The following is a 15,535-nucleotide window of genomic DNA, read 5'->3' as shown; positions in this document are numbered from 1 at the left end:
GATAGGGACAGTCAGACAGAAAGGGGAGAGAGATGAGAAGCAACAATTCTTCGTTGCAGCTCCTTATTTGTTCATTGATTGCTTTCTCATATGTGCCTTGACTGGAGGGCTACAGCAGACTAAGTGACCCCTTTCTTGAGCCAGTGACCTTGGACTCAAGCTGGTGAGCCTTGCTCAAACCAGATGAGCCTGTACTCAAGCTGGTGACCTCAGGGTCTTGAACCTGGGTCCTCTGCATCCCAGTCCGATGCTCTATCCACTGCACCACTGCCTGGTCAGCCCACACACAGACTTTTAAGAGTAGAATATGTCCAACTATTTCTTTTGTTTTGTAAAGCCAACTATCCTTTCAAGAACATTTTAGTTCTTTTTTTTTTTTTTTTTACAGGGACAGAGAGAGAGGGATAGACAGGGATAGACAGACAGGAACAGAGAGAGATGAGAAGCATCAATCATTAGTTTTTCATTGCGAGACCTTAGTTGTTCATTGATTGCTTTCTCATATGTGCCCTGACCGTGGGCCTTCAGCAGACCGAGTAACCCCTTGCTTGAGCCAGTGACCTTGGATCTAAACTGGTGAGCTTTTGCTCAAACCAGATGAGCCCATGCTCAAGCTGGTGACCTCAGGGTCTTGAACCTGGGTCCTCCACATCCCAGTATGACGCTCTCCAGGAGTCCCCAAACTAACGGCCTGCGGGCCGCATGCGGCCCCCTGAGGCTATTTATCCGGCCCCACACCGCACTTCCAGAAGTGGCACCTCTTTCATTGGTGGTCAGTGAGAGGGGCACTGTATGTGGTGGCCTTCCAATGGTCTGAGGGACAGTGAACTGGCCCCCTGTGTAAAAAGTTTGGTGACCCCTGCATTGCGCCACCGCCTGGTCAGGCTTAATTCATTTTTTGATCTTAAGGTGTGACATGTATTTTAGATAGTAAGTGGATTATCTACCCATTGAAAAGAAGAGAAACAACTAAAAATCTAGGAAGAACACCTATAATCTGTTTCAAGGATGGCATTTCTTTTTAGCAGTTATAGTTTAGTAAAGATCCATATAAGTATATGGGCAGTAACCTAATGTGATATACTGTGAGTAAATGGGATGTGGGACATTTTAAAAGAGCAAACTAATGACATAGGCTTTGGGGCTTAGGGTTAGCATCTCAAAAGCAGAAGCATCTAAAGTGAGTTCTAAAGGAGTCAAAAGTTTGAGAGAAGAAGAAATAAGATTTGAAGTACTGGAAAATGAGAAATAGAGCTAGAAAAATAAAAGTAGTTTTATGGCAATGATGGAGGATCATTTGACTTTAATGACCTTAAATGTATAATTGTACAGATCTTTGGGTTTCTGTGACATTTCTTTTGCCATATTCAAGTGTGGGCACAAAAAAAGAAAAATAGTTGCGTTGAATGGTATTTCACCATGGATATACAGTGTAAGAACAGTAGGGCAAAAACTCACATAGAATATATTGTAATAATGGCCCTGGCCAGGTGGCTCAGCAGTGGAGAGTCAGCCCAGTGTGTGGAAGTCCTGGGTTCGATTCCCAGTCAGAGCACACAGGAGAAGCATTCATCTGCTTTTCTATCCTCCACCCTTCACTCTCTCTCTCTCTTCCTCTCCTACAGCCATGGCTCTAATAGTTTGAGCAAGTTAGCCACACACACTGTGAATAGCTCCATGGCCTCGCCTCAGGCACTAAAATAGCTCAGTTGCTGAGCAATGGAGCAGTGGCCCCAGACAGACAGAGCATCGCTGGGTAGGGGACTTGCTAGACGGATCCCAGTTGGGGCACATGTGGGGAGTCTGTGTCTCTGCCTTTCCGCCTCTCACTTAATAAATATATATATATAATAATAATTTTAAGGTGCACAGTTACTGGGGAAGGAGGTATCTCTATCAATACCAGGTCTGCTGTTCCCCTGAGGACTGAGGCGTATCCAATGAGAAACTCTGCTGAAAAGAACATCAGAGAATCTAAACTGGATTAGGAAAAAAGTGAAATGTAATAATAGCTAATGTTTGAGTGCTTGCTATAGTATCATGCACTGATCTAAATACTTCTATGTTTTATATTTCATTTAAAGTTTTTAATAACCCCATGAAGATGGTACTATTTTTTTTCTTACCAGAATGTAAACTCCAGGGACATTTTTTCTCGTTCACTGTCAGATTCCTACCACCTAGAACTGGCAATGAGAAAGCACTCAGGAAATTTATGTTGAATGAATAAATATGGAAACTAAAGCACAAAGACAGTGAATAAGTTACCCAAGGTCACAGCTGATAAATAGTGTAACCAAGAGTCTAACCCAGAAAGTCTAATCTTTGAGGTCATGCATACCGCTACACTATTCTTCCAGGTAGGAGAGAGCAGGCAGATTTGAAAAATATGTAGGGAACAAAGTACTGGATTTCCTAATAAGGTCAGAGAATGGATAACACTAGAATACCTGAGTGAGAGACATAGAAAAATAGATTAGGATCAGAGACAGTGGTTGGAATTTAAGATTTCTTTGGTCACATGGTTACAAAGCAGGGTGTGGCTATGTGGTGGTGGCTGGACTAGACATAATGAATTAAGGGGCCATGGTATTTTATGTATCCTTAATATAGACATTAAAGTCACACAGGACAGTGGCAGGACTTTACATGAAGTAGAAAAAAGTAGTGTTCCTGAAGCAACTTGCAGAATGGAAAAGATGCTAAATCCACCTTCATGTAGGTTTTGAGACAAGGGCAATTCCTACTTGAAGAAGTCTTCAGGAAAGATTTAGATTTCAGTTGAGCAAAGAGGTATTAAGGAACATTGAATTACAGAGGTTGTGGCTGAAGAAAAGATTGTGTGCTATGGAATGGCAATTTATTTTGATTAGTTAAGTAATTCAAAGTAGATCTCACACATTTTTATCCCATTTTCCCATTGAATTATAAGGTCAAATATCTTTTATTCATAATTTCCTTCAGGAACTAATTACATTGGGCTTCAGAGTAGATCTTGACTGAAACTGGTTAGCTGACTCATTTAACAATTCCATTTGCTCTTTTGGATTCTAGTTGGGTTCTCCCACAGTGTTTATAAAATGCAGAGCCTAACCCAATGTCTACTGTACTAAAATGGATTTACAGGTCTTATCTTGCTTATCATTCCAATGTTGGTACATCCCAGGAATTTGCTAGTTTGGTAACGTTGCATACTCAAAGAGCTCTTTCCAGATATGTTGTACTATACTTATGTTTATCTAATTTTCTCCTTTTAATTATTATAGAAACATCTATAATTTTCTAGTATTGAAGGAGATCACGGATTCTTGGAAATTACTAATGAGTCTCTTAGTCTTCCATATGCACAGATTTAATCAATATATAGGTACTTAAGACTAAATAAGAAAGGCTATTTCATAGTTTTTTAATACTCAGAAAACTTCTGTGATATCAAAGGTGTTTACCCTATGTCCTATCTTGTTATTTTAAGCACTTAACCTGGACCCTTTAGATAGATATAGCCATGTGATATTATAGTGAGCTGGCTTTGGGGTTGAGAATAAATTTTTGAAAGAGAATATATGACAATAATAGAAATAACAGTTAGCTGTGTAATAGGGTTTTCATAATTTCATTTTTTAAATTTATTGATTTTAGAGAGAAGGGGGAAATGATTGATTTGTTGTTCCACTTATTTATGCATTCATTAGTTAATTCTCATATTGACTGGGAATTGAACCGGCAACCTTGGTGTATCAGGACCATGCTCTAACCAATTAAGATACCCAGCCAGGGCTGTGACTTCATAATTTCAAAGTGCTGTTATGTACATTTTTATGTCTTTACAACAACTTTGTGGAGTAGTTGTTATTCTCCTTCCTTAATATATTAGAGCAGTGGTTCCCAACCCCCGGGCCGCAGACCGGTACTGGTCCGTGGGCCCTTTGGTACTGGTCCGCAGAGAAAGAATAAATAACTTACATTATTTCCATTTTATTTATATTTAAGTCTTAACAATGTTTTATTTTTAAAAAATGACCAGATTCCCTCTGCTACATCCGTCTAAGACTCACTATTGACGCTTGTCTCATAAGTTCGACAATTATATTTAAAAATACCACCGTTTTTACACCGGTCGCATAATTTTATTTTGTGCATTTATCCATCCCACCCTAAAGGCCGGTCCGTGAAAATATTTTCTGACATTAAACCGGTCCATGGCCCAAAAAAGGTTGAGGACCACTGTATTAGATGACTAACCTCAGAATGGTAGAATGGAGTTGTTTTTTAAGATGGAAATCTGGGTCTTTTCCAATTAGTAGGCAAATATTCTTTCTCTGCCATTCCTGGAAGGGTATTTAGATATGAATATGGAGATATGGAGATATTTAGGTGAATATAATCATGTCTTAGATTCTTCTATCAGAAAATAATTTTCCATTTTCTTTATTAGGATTTTTTATTTCTTTAAGGGTTTTTTTTGTTTGTTTTTACAGAGACAGAGAGAGAGTCAGAGAGAGGGATAGACAGGGACAGACAGACAGGAATGGAGAGAAGAGAAGCATCAATCATTAGTTTTTTGTTGTGCGTTGCGACTTCTTAGTTGTTCATTGATTGCTTTCTCATATGTGCCCTGACCGCAGGCCTTCAGCAGACTGAGTAACCCCTTGCTGGAGCCAGTGACCCTGGGTCCAAGCTGGTGAGCTTTTGCTCAAGCCAGATGAGTCCGTGCTCAAACTGAGCTGGCGACCTCGGGGTCTCGAACCTGGGTCCTTCCACATCCCAGTCCAATGCTCTATCCATTGCACCACCGCCTGGTCAGGCTATTTCTTTAAGTTTTAAAAAACATTTGTGGAACTTTTAAAATAATAAGGGCCACCCTGGCCAGTTGGCTCAGTGGTAGAATGTTGGCCTGGTATGTGGATGTCCCGGGTTCAATTCTTAGTCAGGGCACACAGGAGAAGTGCCCAGCTGCTTCTTAACCCCTCTCACTCCCCCTTTTCTCTCTCTCTTCTCATCTTGCAGCCATGGTTCTAATGGTTTGCGCAACTGACCCCAGGCTCTGAGGATGGCTCCATGGCCTCCACCTCAGGTGCTAAGAAGAGCTCAGTGGCTAAGCAAGGGAGCAATGCCCTAGATAGGCAGAGATTGCCCCCTAGTGGCCTTGCCAGGTGGATCCTAGTCAGGGTACGTGCAGGAGTCTGTCTCAGCCTCCCCTCCTCTCACTGAATAAAATAATAATAATAATAAAGGCCATGAATTTAGCAAACCTTTCAAATAAATTTCGGGGTGAGAGAGATTTTATCAAAATTTTTAAAAATTTGAGGGTTATATAAAAATGTATTGAAAAAATAGATCAGTCTGAGCTAGTGGAATATATGATCTTTTTATCTCCCTAAAGAATACATTATTACATTAAAGTATAAGCATAATTCTAAGTGGGATATCAGTTTTGCTTAATATTCAGCCCCTAAAAGATCTGTTTTAATGAAAAACTAAAAATGATTTTTAGTTGTCCTATAGTTTTAGGAAAATAGGTGCTTAAAAGGATCTGAAAACTGATGGATTACATAGATATCTATAATTTTGGTAATTAAAAAGTTTTGATTAGTTGTACTACAGATCATTACAAATTGAAAACTATCATAGGCCAAATGAATGAGATTTTGTTTTATTGATGTAACCAGTATTCACGAATCCATGCCACCAGTATCTAAGTATCTATTATCAGTCAGGCAGTGTTCCAGATAAATAGGAAGTATATATAAATGCTCTGGGAATGCAGAGGAGGGATACATATTATTTGGCCCTGTCTTTTCAAAATATAAGGTTTAAAGATTGTGTATACAAGATTGTGCTCCAACTTGGTTTGTTCTCTCTCTCATTTTTTATACTTATTCTTTTTAAAATAAAAGCAAAAACTAGTAATATTTCTTCTGAGATATGTCCCTGATAAAGTTTTTTCTTTATGTAATTTTTTAGGTCTTGTTCTTTCATAATTGTATGTGCTTATTATTTCTCTCTGTTTGACTAGAATGATTTCCATTTGTAATGTCTTTTCTGTATCCCTTTTGGCCTATGTGTCCTGTATTTAACCAACTTTCAAAGGCACTGATACATTTTTATTTTCATTTAACTCAGGCCTTCTTGGACTCCTTATTTTAGACTTCTTTTCCCTCCTGAGTCAGATCCTAAAATTTTTAAAGTTTGTTTCCCTTTTCCATTCATTTTTTCTTTAAATTTTTTGTTTTATTTTTCCTTCTTTCTTTGTTTTTCTATGTCCTAAAGAATCCTTGTGATTTCCTAATGTTTTCCACTAACATTTAGATTTCCCAAGTAATTTGTCTATATTTTCTACCTTTCTAGAAAACAAAAAAATCTCCCACACATTATAACCACACATATAAAACCTTTAATTTTAGTTGTTCATTGATTGCTCTCCCATGTGTGCCTTGACCAGGGGGCTACAGCAGACCAAGTGACCCCTTGCCAGCAACTTTGGGCTCAAGCCAGCAACCATGGTGTCATATCTATGATTGCATACTCAAGCTGGTGAGCCCATGCTCAAGCCAGCAACCCCAGGGTTTCGAACCTGGGTCCTCTGCGTCCCAGTCTGATGCTCTATCCACTGCACCACTGCCTAGTCAGGCGGGCTTCTTTATTTTTAAAATAAATTGTAAAATTTATTTATTATTTAAAAAAATAATTGTAAAAATTTTTATTTTGCTCTAAAATCATAATTCTGTCATGACACGAGATAAAGAAATTCTTTCAACTTGGCCTTTCCACATTCAAGGCACCTTTTTTGACCTTACCAGTCTTTTCCCATATATTCTGACCCTTGGCATTACCTAAATGTACAGTTGGGTAATTTGATTCCAGTAATATACTGATAAGTAAAATGTGTTCTTCATCATTATTATTTTTTTCTTTCTTGTGTTCTCTTTGGTCATTCCTGATTTTCTTTCCACTTCTTTTTTAAAACAATTGATAAACTTGGAATTAGGTGGGTAAATGAGATGGGACGGGACTGCTATTCTATTTCCTTTTTCTTCCACCCCAACCTCTGCCTCCAGTTTGCCTCTGTAATTCCACCAGTGTTTTTTTCCAAAAATATATGTTAAGTATATTAGAATTGTCAGATCGAGTTCACCTTCTGTTCTCTTCTACTGCTCTTCTGTTACCACTACACAGCAGTGCTTGCTTTTTAAGACTCTAGATCAGGGGTAGTCCACCTTTTTATACCTACCGCCCACTTTTGTATCTGTTAGTAGTAAAATTTTCTAACCGCCCACCGGTTCCACAGTAATGGTGATTTATAAAGTAGGGAAGTAACTTTACTTTATAAAATTTATAAAGCAGAGTTACAGCAAGTTAAAGCATATAATAATAATTACTTACCAAGTACTTTATGTCGGATTTTCGCTAAATTTGGCAGAATAAATCTTTATAAAACAACTTAGTATAGTTAAATCTATCTTTTTATTTATACTGTGGTTGCTCCGCTACCACCCACCATGAAAGCTGGAACACCCACTAGTGGGCAGTAGGGATCAGGTTGACTACCACTGCTCTAGATCCTAAAATCACTTTAGTGCATTGCTCAGCTAATTTTTTTTAACAAGTGGAAAATATCAGTTCATTGAGTATAAGAGCATGTTTTGTTTTGTGAAACTTTGTTTCAGTTTAGTGTGTGTGTGATGGGTAAGGATGTAATATCAAATGTATTAAGAATGTATTATTTCTTATTCTGAGTCACCAGCACCATACTGTTATAAAGTTTGTACCATGGTTATGCCCATTCAGTTAATCACAAATTAAAGCCATCGGTGTAAAAATTTTCATCAGGAACCATGCTAGAATTAGTTCTAAATATTTGTCATTTTGGGGATAGCAAATCTGAAGTGTTGACATGAAGAAGGAAAATAATTTTTGTTTTTGTTTTTCCTTTCTACCCTTTCCTTTTCTCTTTTTTCACAAGCAAAACTCCCCTAGTATTTTGGAACGTTATGTTGCCTTTATTATATGATGATATAGTATCCTAGCAAAAAGCTTTACAGCTAGGCTTTTGAAAAGTTTGTAAACTCCATTTTTTTGTTGTTGTTTTTTTGTAAACTCTATATTTAACTACAATAATTTCTTTCAATATGTCTCTCCATTAATTAGAATTAAAATGATCACTTATATGTGGCACCTGATTTAGCCTTGAATATAGATGGTGAGAAAGTTTATTAAACTTGAGTTAAATTTAAACTATTCCTAATTTATAAATTTATTCTTAACATGTCCTAACATCAACCTGTGGCCCCTCTTGTATCACATGAAAATATTTTTTTTATTTTCATTTTTAATAACAAGTGACAGAACATTTTATTTAGATTTATAATCAAGACTGATGATTAATTCCATCTAGTAGTATTACTAAATACTGAGTAATTCAAAATTCCTGTTAAAATTATGTAATAGTGACCTCTACTGGTGCTAGTTATGGTATCCTAAAAAGGTGATTTTAAAAACGAGAAGATGGCCCTGGCCGGTTGGCTCAGCGCGTTGGCCTGGCGTGCGGGGGACCCAGGTTCGATTCCCGGCCAGGGCACATAGGAGAAGCGCCCATTTGCTTCTCCACCCCCCACCCCCTCCTTCCTCTCTGTCTTTCTCTTCCCCTCCCGCAGCCGAGCAGCCGAGGCTCCATTGGAGCAAAGATGGCCCGGGCGCTGGGGATGGCTCCTTGGCCTCTGCCCCAGGCGCCAGAGTGGCTCTGGTCGCGGCAAAGCGATGCCCCGGAGGGCAGAGCATCACCCCTGGTGGGCGTGCCGGGTGGATCCCGGTCGGGTGCATGCGGGAGTCTGTCTGACTGTCTCTCCCCGTTTCCAGCTTCAGAAAAATACAAAAAAACAAACAAACAAACAATAAAAACGAGAGGATGCAGAGGACCTTCTGTTTGAAGTAAATTACATTAGTTTTTAAAGTAGGGAGATTCTGCTTTTATGTTAACATGAATTCTTTCACTTTCAACCAAAATTCTAACTGACTAAGTGTGCTGGAAATTAAAATGAAGTATTTTGTTAAAATAATAATGACTTGTTGCCAATGTAAATTTTGATTTCTATGACTTATAAATAGTTTTAAAGTCAAATACCTTTGCATGATGGATATTGAAAAGATTTCTTAGAGGTTTTAAGTGCAAAATGTTGCATTAGCTTTTAATTGGTATTAAAAGTAGGGACAGTGAGTGAGAATTGGATTTAGATATTTACTTCTTGAGCTTAGGTATTGTTCCTTGAATATTTACATAAGTAATGTTTAAAATGGCATCTACTTATTCTTGTCATAAATTTATCACAGTGAAGCTTAAGTTTAGATTGTGATTTTCACCCTAAATAATACAAGAAATGTTTAGTTTCTTAATTTTCTAATTAAGAACTAATACATTGACAGTCATAGTTTTCGTTTAGCTTAAGTATATTTGTAGTATGTTATACCACATGTAAAGATACTTTTGCTATTCTGGATTTTAAAAGAATATTGTAAGTGAATAACACTATTTAATATATTTGTTGCTTAGTTATTATTTTTCTATTTTTCAAGGAACGTGTTCAAAAAAGTTTCCCTCATCCAATTGATAAATGGGCAATAGCTGATGCCCAGTCGGCTATTGAAAAAAGGAAGCGAAGAAACCCTTTATCTCTCCCAGTAGAAAAGATTCATCCTTTACTAAAGGTAAAGCTGAAATACTGCCTTTTTGCCTTTTAAAAGCAAAATAAAGCTCATAATTTTCAAACACTAAGAATAATATATTTTATGGATAATAGAGTCAACTGAAAAATAAATTTTCTCATTTTAATTTTTTCAGAAATTCATGTCATAGAGAGGGATGATATAATAATAGGAAAGTATAGGTTGGGCAACATGATTTATTTATTTATTTATTTCCCCTTCTTCCAAGTGAAAGGAGAGGAGATAGACAGACTCCCACATACACCTCTACCTGGATCTAGCCGGTGACCCCCATTTAGGGCTGATGCTCTGCCCATCTGGGGCCATGCTTGCAACTGAGCTATTTTTAGCACTTTAGGTGAAGGCTCTACAGAGCCATCCTCAGTGCCCAGGGCCAATTTTCTCAAACCAATCAAACCATGGCTATGAGAGGGGAAGACACAGAGAGAGAGAGAGAGAGACAGAGAGAGAGACAGAAAGAGAGAAAGGGAGATGGGTACAAGGGTTGGAGAAGTAGATGATCCTATCTCCTGTGTGCCCCGACCAGGAATCGAACCTGGGACATCCACATGTTGGGCTGACCTTCTACCACTGAGGCAACCAGCCAGGGCCTGGGCAACATGGTTTAAAGTACTTTCATATCAACAGTAATAGTCAAGCAAATTGAAAGAACTAAAAAAGTTGTAATTGTGGAGTTTGTTCATCTCAGAAGTTAGAACCTCAGAGATAATTTATAAAACTCCTTTCCTGTTGGTTAGACCTAAATGTTCCTATAAATCATTCAGATCTTAATCCTTTACATCATTAGATGCAGAGAGACCTCTGTTAGACTGCCAAAGGGCTATGTATAATCTTTTAACAAAAATTTCCTAAAGATCACCTAAACCAGTGGAACCCAACCTTTTTTGGGCCACGGACCGGTTTAATGTCAGAAAATATTTTCACAGACCAGCCTTTAGGGTGGGACGGATAAATGTATCACGTGACCAAGACAAGCGTCAAGAGTGAGTCTTAGACGGATGTAGCAGAGGGAATCTGGTCATTTTTAAAAAATAAAACATCGTTCAGACTTAAATATAAATAAAACGGAAATAATGTAAGTTATTTATTCTTTCTCTGCAGACCGGTACCAAATGACCCATGGACCAGTACCAGTCCGCAGCCCAGGGCTTAGGGACCACTGACCTAAACCATCCAGTCCAACTTATCATTTTCATCAGTCAGTTAGTTGAGTCTCACCAGAACTAACAGCAGTAGTGACTGCTGGAAACTGTAATAATGCAATTTATATTTTATTTAATACAGTGAACAAACTATTGATTAACTCACACATCAAAAATATAGGTATTATAAGAGTGAAAACTTTAATGCCTTTGATGTCAATAATTTTGTACAAAGTATAATATAAGCAAAATGCTGTGTATGCATGTATGATCTAAGTTTATTACTCAACAAAGTTATTATCATTATCGCCAGTTTGTAGATGAAGTAACTGAGGCAGAAAGTGAAGTAACTTTTACTTCAACTTCACAGGGCGCTAATGATAGTGTTAGAAAACCCAGGTATTTTTGATCTGAAGATTTTTTTTTTTTTGAGAGACAGGAAGGGAGAGAGATGAGAAGCATCAATTCGTATTTGTGGCACTTCAGTTGTTCATTGATTGCTTCTCATAGGTGCCTTGATGGGGGAAGTGGCTCCAGCTGAGTCAGTAACCTCTTGCTCAAGCCAGTGACCATAGGATCATTTCAGCAATCCCATGCTCAAGCTCATGACCTCGTGCTTAAACCAGATGAGCCAGTACTCAAGCTAGTACCGTGGGGTTTTGAACCTGGGTCCTCAGCGTCACAGGTCAACGCTGTATTCACTTCATCACCACCAGTCAGGCTGATCTGTCCAAGATTTAAGGCTAAACTCTTAGATGATGTTTAATAGTGTCAAAAGTTTGTGTTTTGTACTCCAGTTGTTTGAATAGAAATATCTTCCAAAGTCTTACTAAATGGTCTGAGGAAATAAGTGCAATTTATGTAAAATTCCTAAACTAGTAGTAATTGCATACTTTATAATTCTCTCTTCATGATTTTTATTATCCATATATTGAATTACTGTATATTCTAAGAGACTTAACAAATTAAGGTATGTGTATGCTGTATTAATGATCCTAAATTTATAGTTTTGTGGTCTAATTATAGATCTTCCAATTTATTAATATATCATTGTCACTATAAACATTTAGTAGTTTTTACATGTCCTTAAAGGTAAATCTAACCTGTCTCCAACTTATAAGTAAGCTTATTTAAAAGTTTTTTTTTCCTTAATTGGATTGTTTAGAAAATAGAATTTGTTTTTCTATAGGAACTGATCGGCCCTACAAGGCCTGTGCTCTCTTTGAAGTCTAATAATAGGATTATTTAACATGCTGCTAATAACCACTATTGTTCAGTAGGACATAGCATGAATTTTTTTCCATGGAAACAGTCCAGATACCAAGAATATACCATTAGGTTTTGGAAAGCCCAGGTTCCTTTGGAAAGAAGGATAACAGTATAAAGTTAATAGATATTCCCATATACCAATAATATATTACCTCTTGTTCTGTATAAAGAAAGAAACCTCTCTCATCATATTTATTTCCAAGTATTCTGAATTAGTGACAATGAACATTTCCTGCTTCCCCAAATTTGGGCTTCCTTTCCTGGATTAAGTGTTATCTATTTAGTAATCTGTACTTCTTAAGCATTTTACATGATATTAGGTAATTTTGCCTTACCTTTTTTAGCTTACATTTTCAAATAGCAATTAATATATTATTCATAAATGAACCACTTAAAATTAAATGCTGTTGATAATCACAGGCCTCAGTAAAAGTTAAACTAAATTGTATGCATGCTTTTTAATCAGTGTCAAATTTATAGTATATGATTTTTAAACATACTTCTCTTTTAATTTTTTAGGAGGTTCTAGGTTATAAAATTGACCACCAGGTTTCTGTTTACATAGTAGCAGTATTAGAATACATTTCTGCAGACATTTTAAAGCTGGTGGGGAATTACGTACGAAACATACGGCATTATGAAATTACAAAACAAGATATTAAAGTAGCAATGTGTGCTGATAAGGTAGGACACTGATCTTCTATATGTTTTGTTCTTAAATATTTATGTGACTTACTGAATGCCAGAATACTATTCTGATAGAATAAAATTGTATATCCTGTGTTAGGGTATATTTATAGTAATCTAATAGCAAGTACTCAAGATATCACTTTATGAAAATAGAGTATTACATACAGTTTTAAAACATGTTTAAACAAGTCATACATTTTTATGTGTTGCTTCAAGGAAGGTTAATAAAAGTAATAACCTCATATTAATGATACCTTAAAAATTTATTTGGATTAGAAGATTTAGAATAATACCGATTTACTTGAAAGTAATTTTTGAAAATATAAAAATACTAAACCTTTGACAGTTTTATTTTAATATCTAGCCTTTAGGTACTACTTACATAATTTTACTCTTGTAATATTAAAGCAAACATTTGAAAGTTAAGTATGTGTGGCTCATCTCATTTGTTCTTTATTATACCGCTCTACAGTAGATGCTCTATATCTACATTCTATAAAAGGGAAACTGAATTTCAGAGAGATAAAGAAATTGGGCTGAAATAGTCCAAGAAGTGTCAAAGCCTAGATTTGAACTCCAGAGCTGTATTTGAGTCTAAAGTTCTTAGTCATTGTACTATACTGCCTCAGTATTTTCATTTTATAAAAATGATTTTCATGTAGAAAATATTTTTAATTGAATTTATTGGGGTGACAATGATTAATAAAAGTTATAGATTTTAAATGTGCAATTCTATAATACATTATCCATAGATATATTATATTGTATGTTCACTACCCCCAGTAATATTTTCTGATGAACATTTTTTCTATTTTTTCTCACTATAATGTTATTTGGAATATTCTTTCTGTTTACTAAATTCATTTTGTTTTAGTGTTTATTCTTTTAGAATGTGAATATATAGAGTAAAAAATAACCTGATCTGATGAAGGATTTTAAATGTTTTTATATTTTTGAATGAATAAGTACTTGGTTTTTAAAGTAATTTTTTAGTGAAGATAAAATATTTGAAACTTTTAAATGAATCATATCAGTAAAATCTTTTTGAGTATATACTACATGCTCACATAGGGAAGAGATGCAAGAGAAATATAAAACAAGATTTCAGAGTTGATGAAGGGATTCTTATATTTATGAAACAAGCAGAAAGTCATACAAGATAAGATATTATTTTATTGTGTTATGGAGATAATGATATAGCAGTTCACAGAAGGGGAATGATGGGGTTCAGCAAGAGTAACAATGGCAGACTTCTTGGGAAAAACAGGACTTGTTTTGATCAATATCAAACAACTGTATTCAAAGGAGGCTATAAGAATTATTTAAATATGAGGTGGTGAGGCCCTGGAATGAAGTGGTGATGGTAGAGGGTGTGAAAAGAGAAAGCTAAGCGAGAAAGCCAAAGTAGGATTTGCAAACAAGTTAAAAATAATAGATTATCAAAAGAGACAAATAGTACTCATAAAGCACTTAGAGAAGTCAGTTTGTGAGACCAGATGTTAAATTCTGTTTTAAAGAAGCTGTGGCAGGGTGGTGGCAATATATCCAAGAAGAGATCATTGCATTTGCTTTTTGTCATTTAAGAATTGTCTTCAAAGAATTACTTAGGGTGCTTAACTTCAAATTTGATTATAGATTCATATTTTATTATGCTTTTAAAAATATCTCTTACTATGCAGGTATTGATGGATATGTTTCATCAAGATGTAGAAGATATAAATATATTATCCTTAACTGATGAAGAGCCTTCCACCTCAGGAGAGCAAACTTATTATGATTTGGTAAAAGGATTTATGGCAGAAATTCGACAATATATAAGGGAACTAAATTTAATTATAAAAGTTTTTAGAGAGCCCTTTGTCTCCAATTCAAAATTGTTTTCAACTAATGTAAGTATCGTCGTATACATGTATATCATTGCATGTATTAATTTATTATGTCCAATGAAATTTGAATTTGTATAGTTCATGACTGCTAATTTTTTTTTTCATGACTGCTAATTTGTTGATTTTTTTTTAGTTATCAGATAAAATTAGTAGTGACTATGATCACAAATAAAGTTGCTACAACCATGTCAATAAATTAAACATCAGAAATTAAAAGACAAAATCTAAACTAGACTGGTTGTATAAGTTCAAATAAATTCATAGAATCTTCTATGTACTCCAAAGAATAAAGGCTCTTATTTAAGCAGATTTTGTTTGTTTATTTAATTTAAGTCATTTAACCAACACTTCATTAGTGCTGCTTATATTGTTAGGTGCTGTACTTAGCAATGAGTATTCAAAAATGAATAAGAAAATAATCCTTCCCTCAAGTTTAACTAATTAAGACAGAGATGTAAACTTAAAATCAAATCCAATACCATATGGTAATTACCATAATAGAAGTATGACAACAGTATTTTGAAGAGCACAAAAGAGGAAGCCAATAACATTAAATATTAGAGAATGGGTCACTGATATTACAATAGTAATCAAACCAATCTAATGGGGTACTAGGGAATACAGAGCGAAAACAGTTGAGATTGTCTAGAGTTGCATTCTAGTAATTCCTAGAACTGTAGCCACTGTACCAGGGGTGACTGATGGAGAAACAGTGCTCACTACTAGAGACTAGGGCTTCAGTGATGGCAATGAATGGACATTAAAACAAAGGAATAGATTTTAAGATGTACAAATCTATAAATACACCATAAAAACCATTGAACTGCT

The 15,535-nt window shown here is 35.8% G+C and overlaps 1 protein-coding gene across 2 annotated transcripts in view; it reads left to right on the top strand.

The window, feature by feature from the left end:
- Positions 1-15,535, top strand: part of SOS1 (SOS Ras/Rac guanine nucleotide exchange factor 1) — a 117,368-nt gene that overhangs the window by 42,684 nt on the left and 59,149 nt on the right. For both annotated transcript variants that reach the window (XM_066266964.1, XM_066266963.1), the window contains exons 3-5: positions 9,571-9,702; positions 12,651-12,815; positions 14,501-14,710. In XM_066266964.1, the coding sequence (XP_066123061.1) occupies positions 9,571-9,702; positions 12,651-12,815; positions 14,501-14,710 (507 nt within the window). The remainder of the gene's footprint in view (positions 1-9,570; positions 9,703-12,650; positions 12,816-14,500; positions 14,711-15,535) is intronic.

The sequence above is a fragment of the Saccopteryx bilineata genome, chromosome 3 (genome assembly GCF_036850765.1).
Source record: "Saccopteryx bilineata isolate mSacBil1 chromosome 3, mSacBil1_pri_phased_curated, whole genome shotgun sequence".
NCBI classification, from domain to species: domain Eukaryota; kingdom Metazoa; phylum Chordata; class Mammalia; order Chiroptera; family Emballonuridae; genus Saccopteryx; species Saccopteryx bilineata.
The sequence above is the reverse complement of the archived record's forward strand: the minus strand, read 5'-3'. Positions and strand labels throughout refer to the sequence as shown.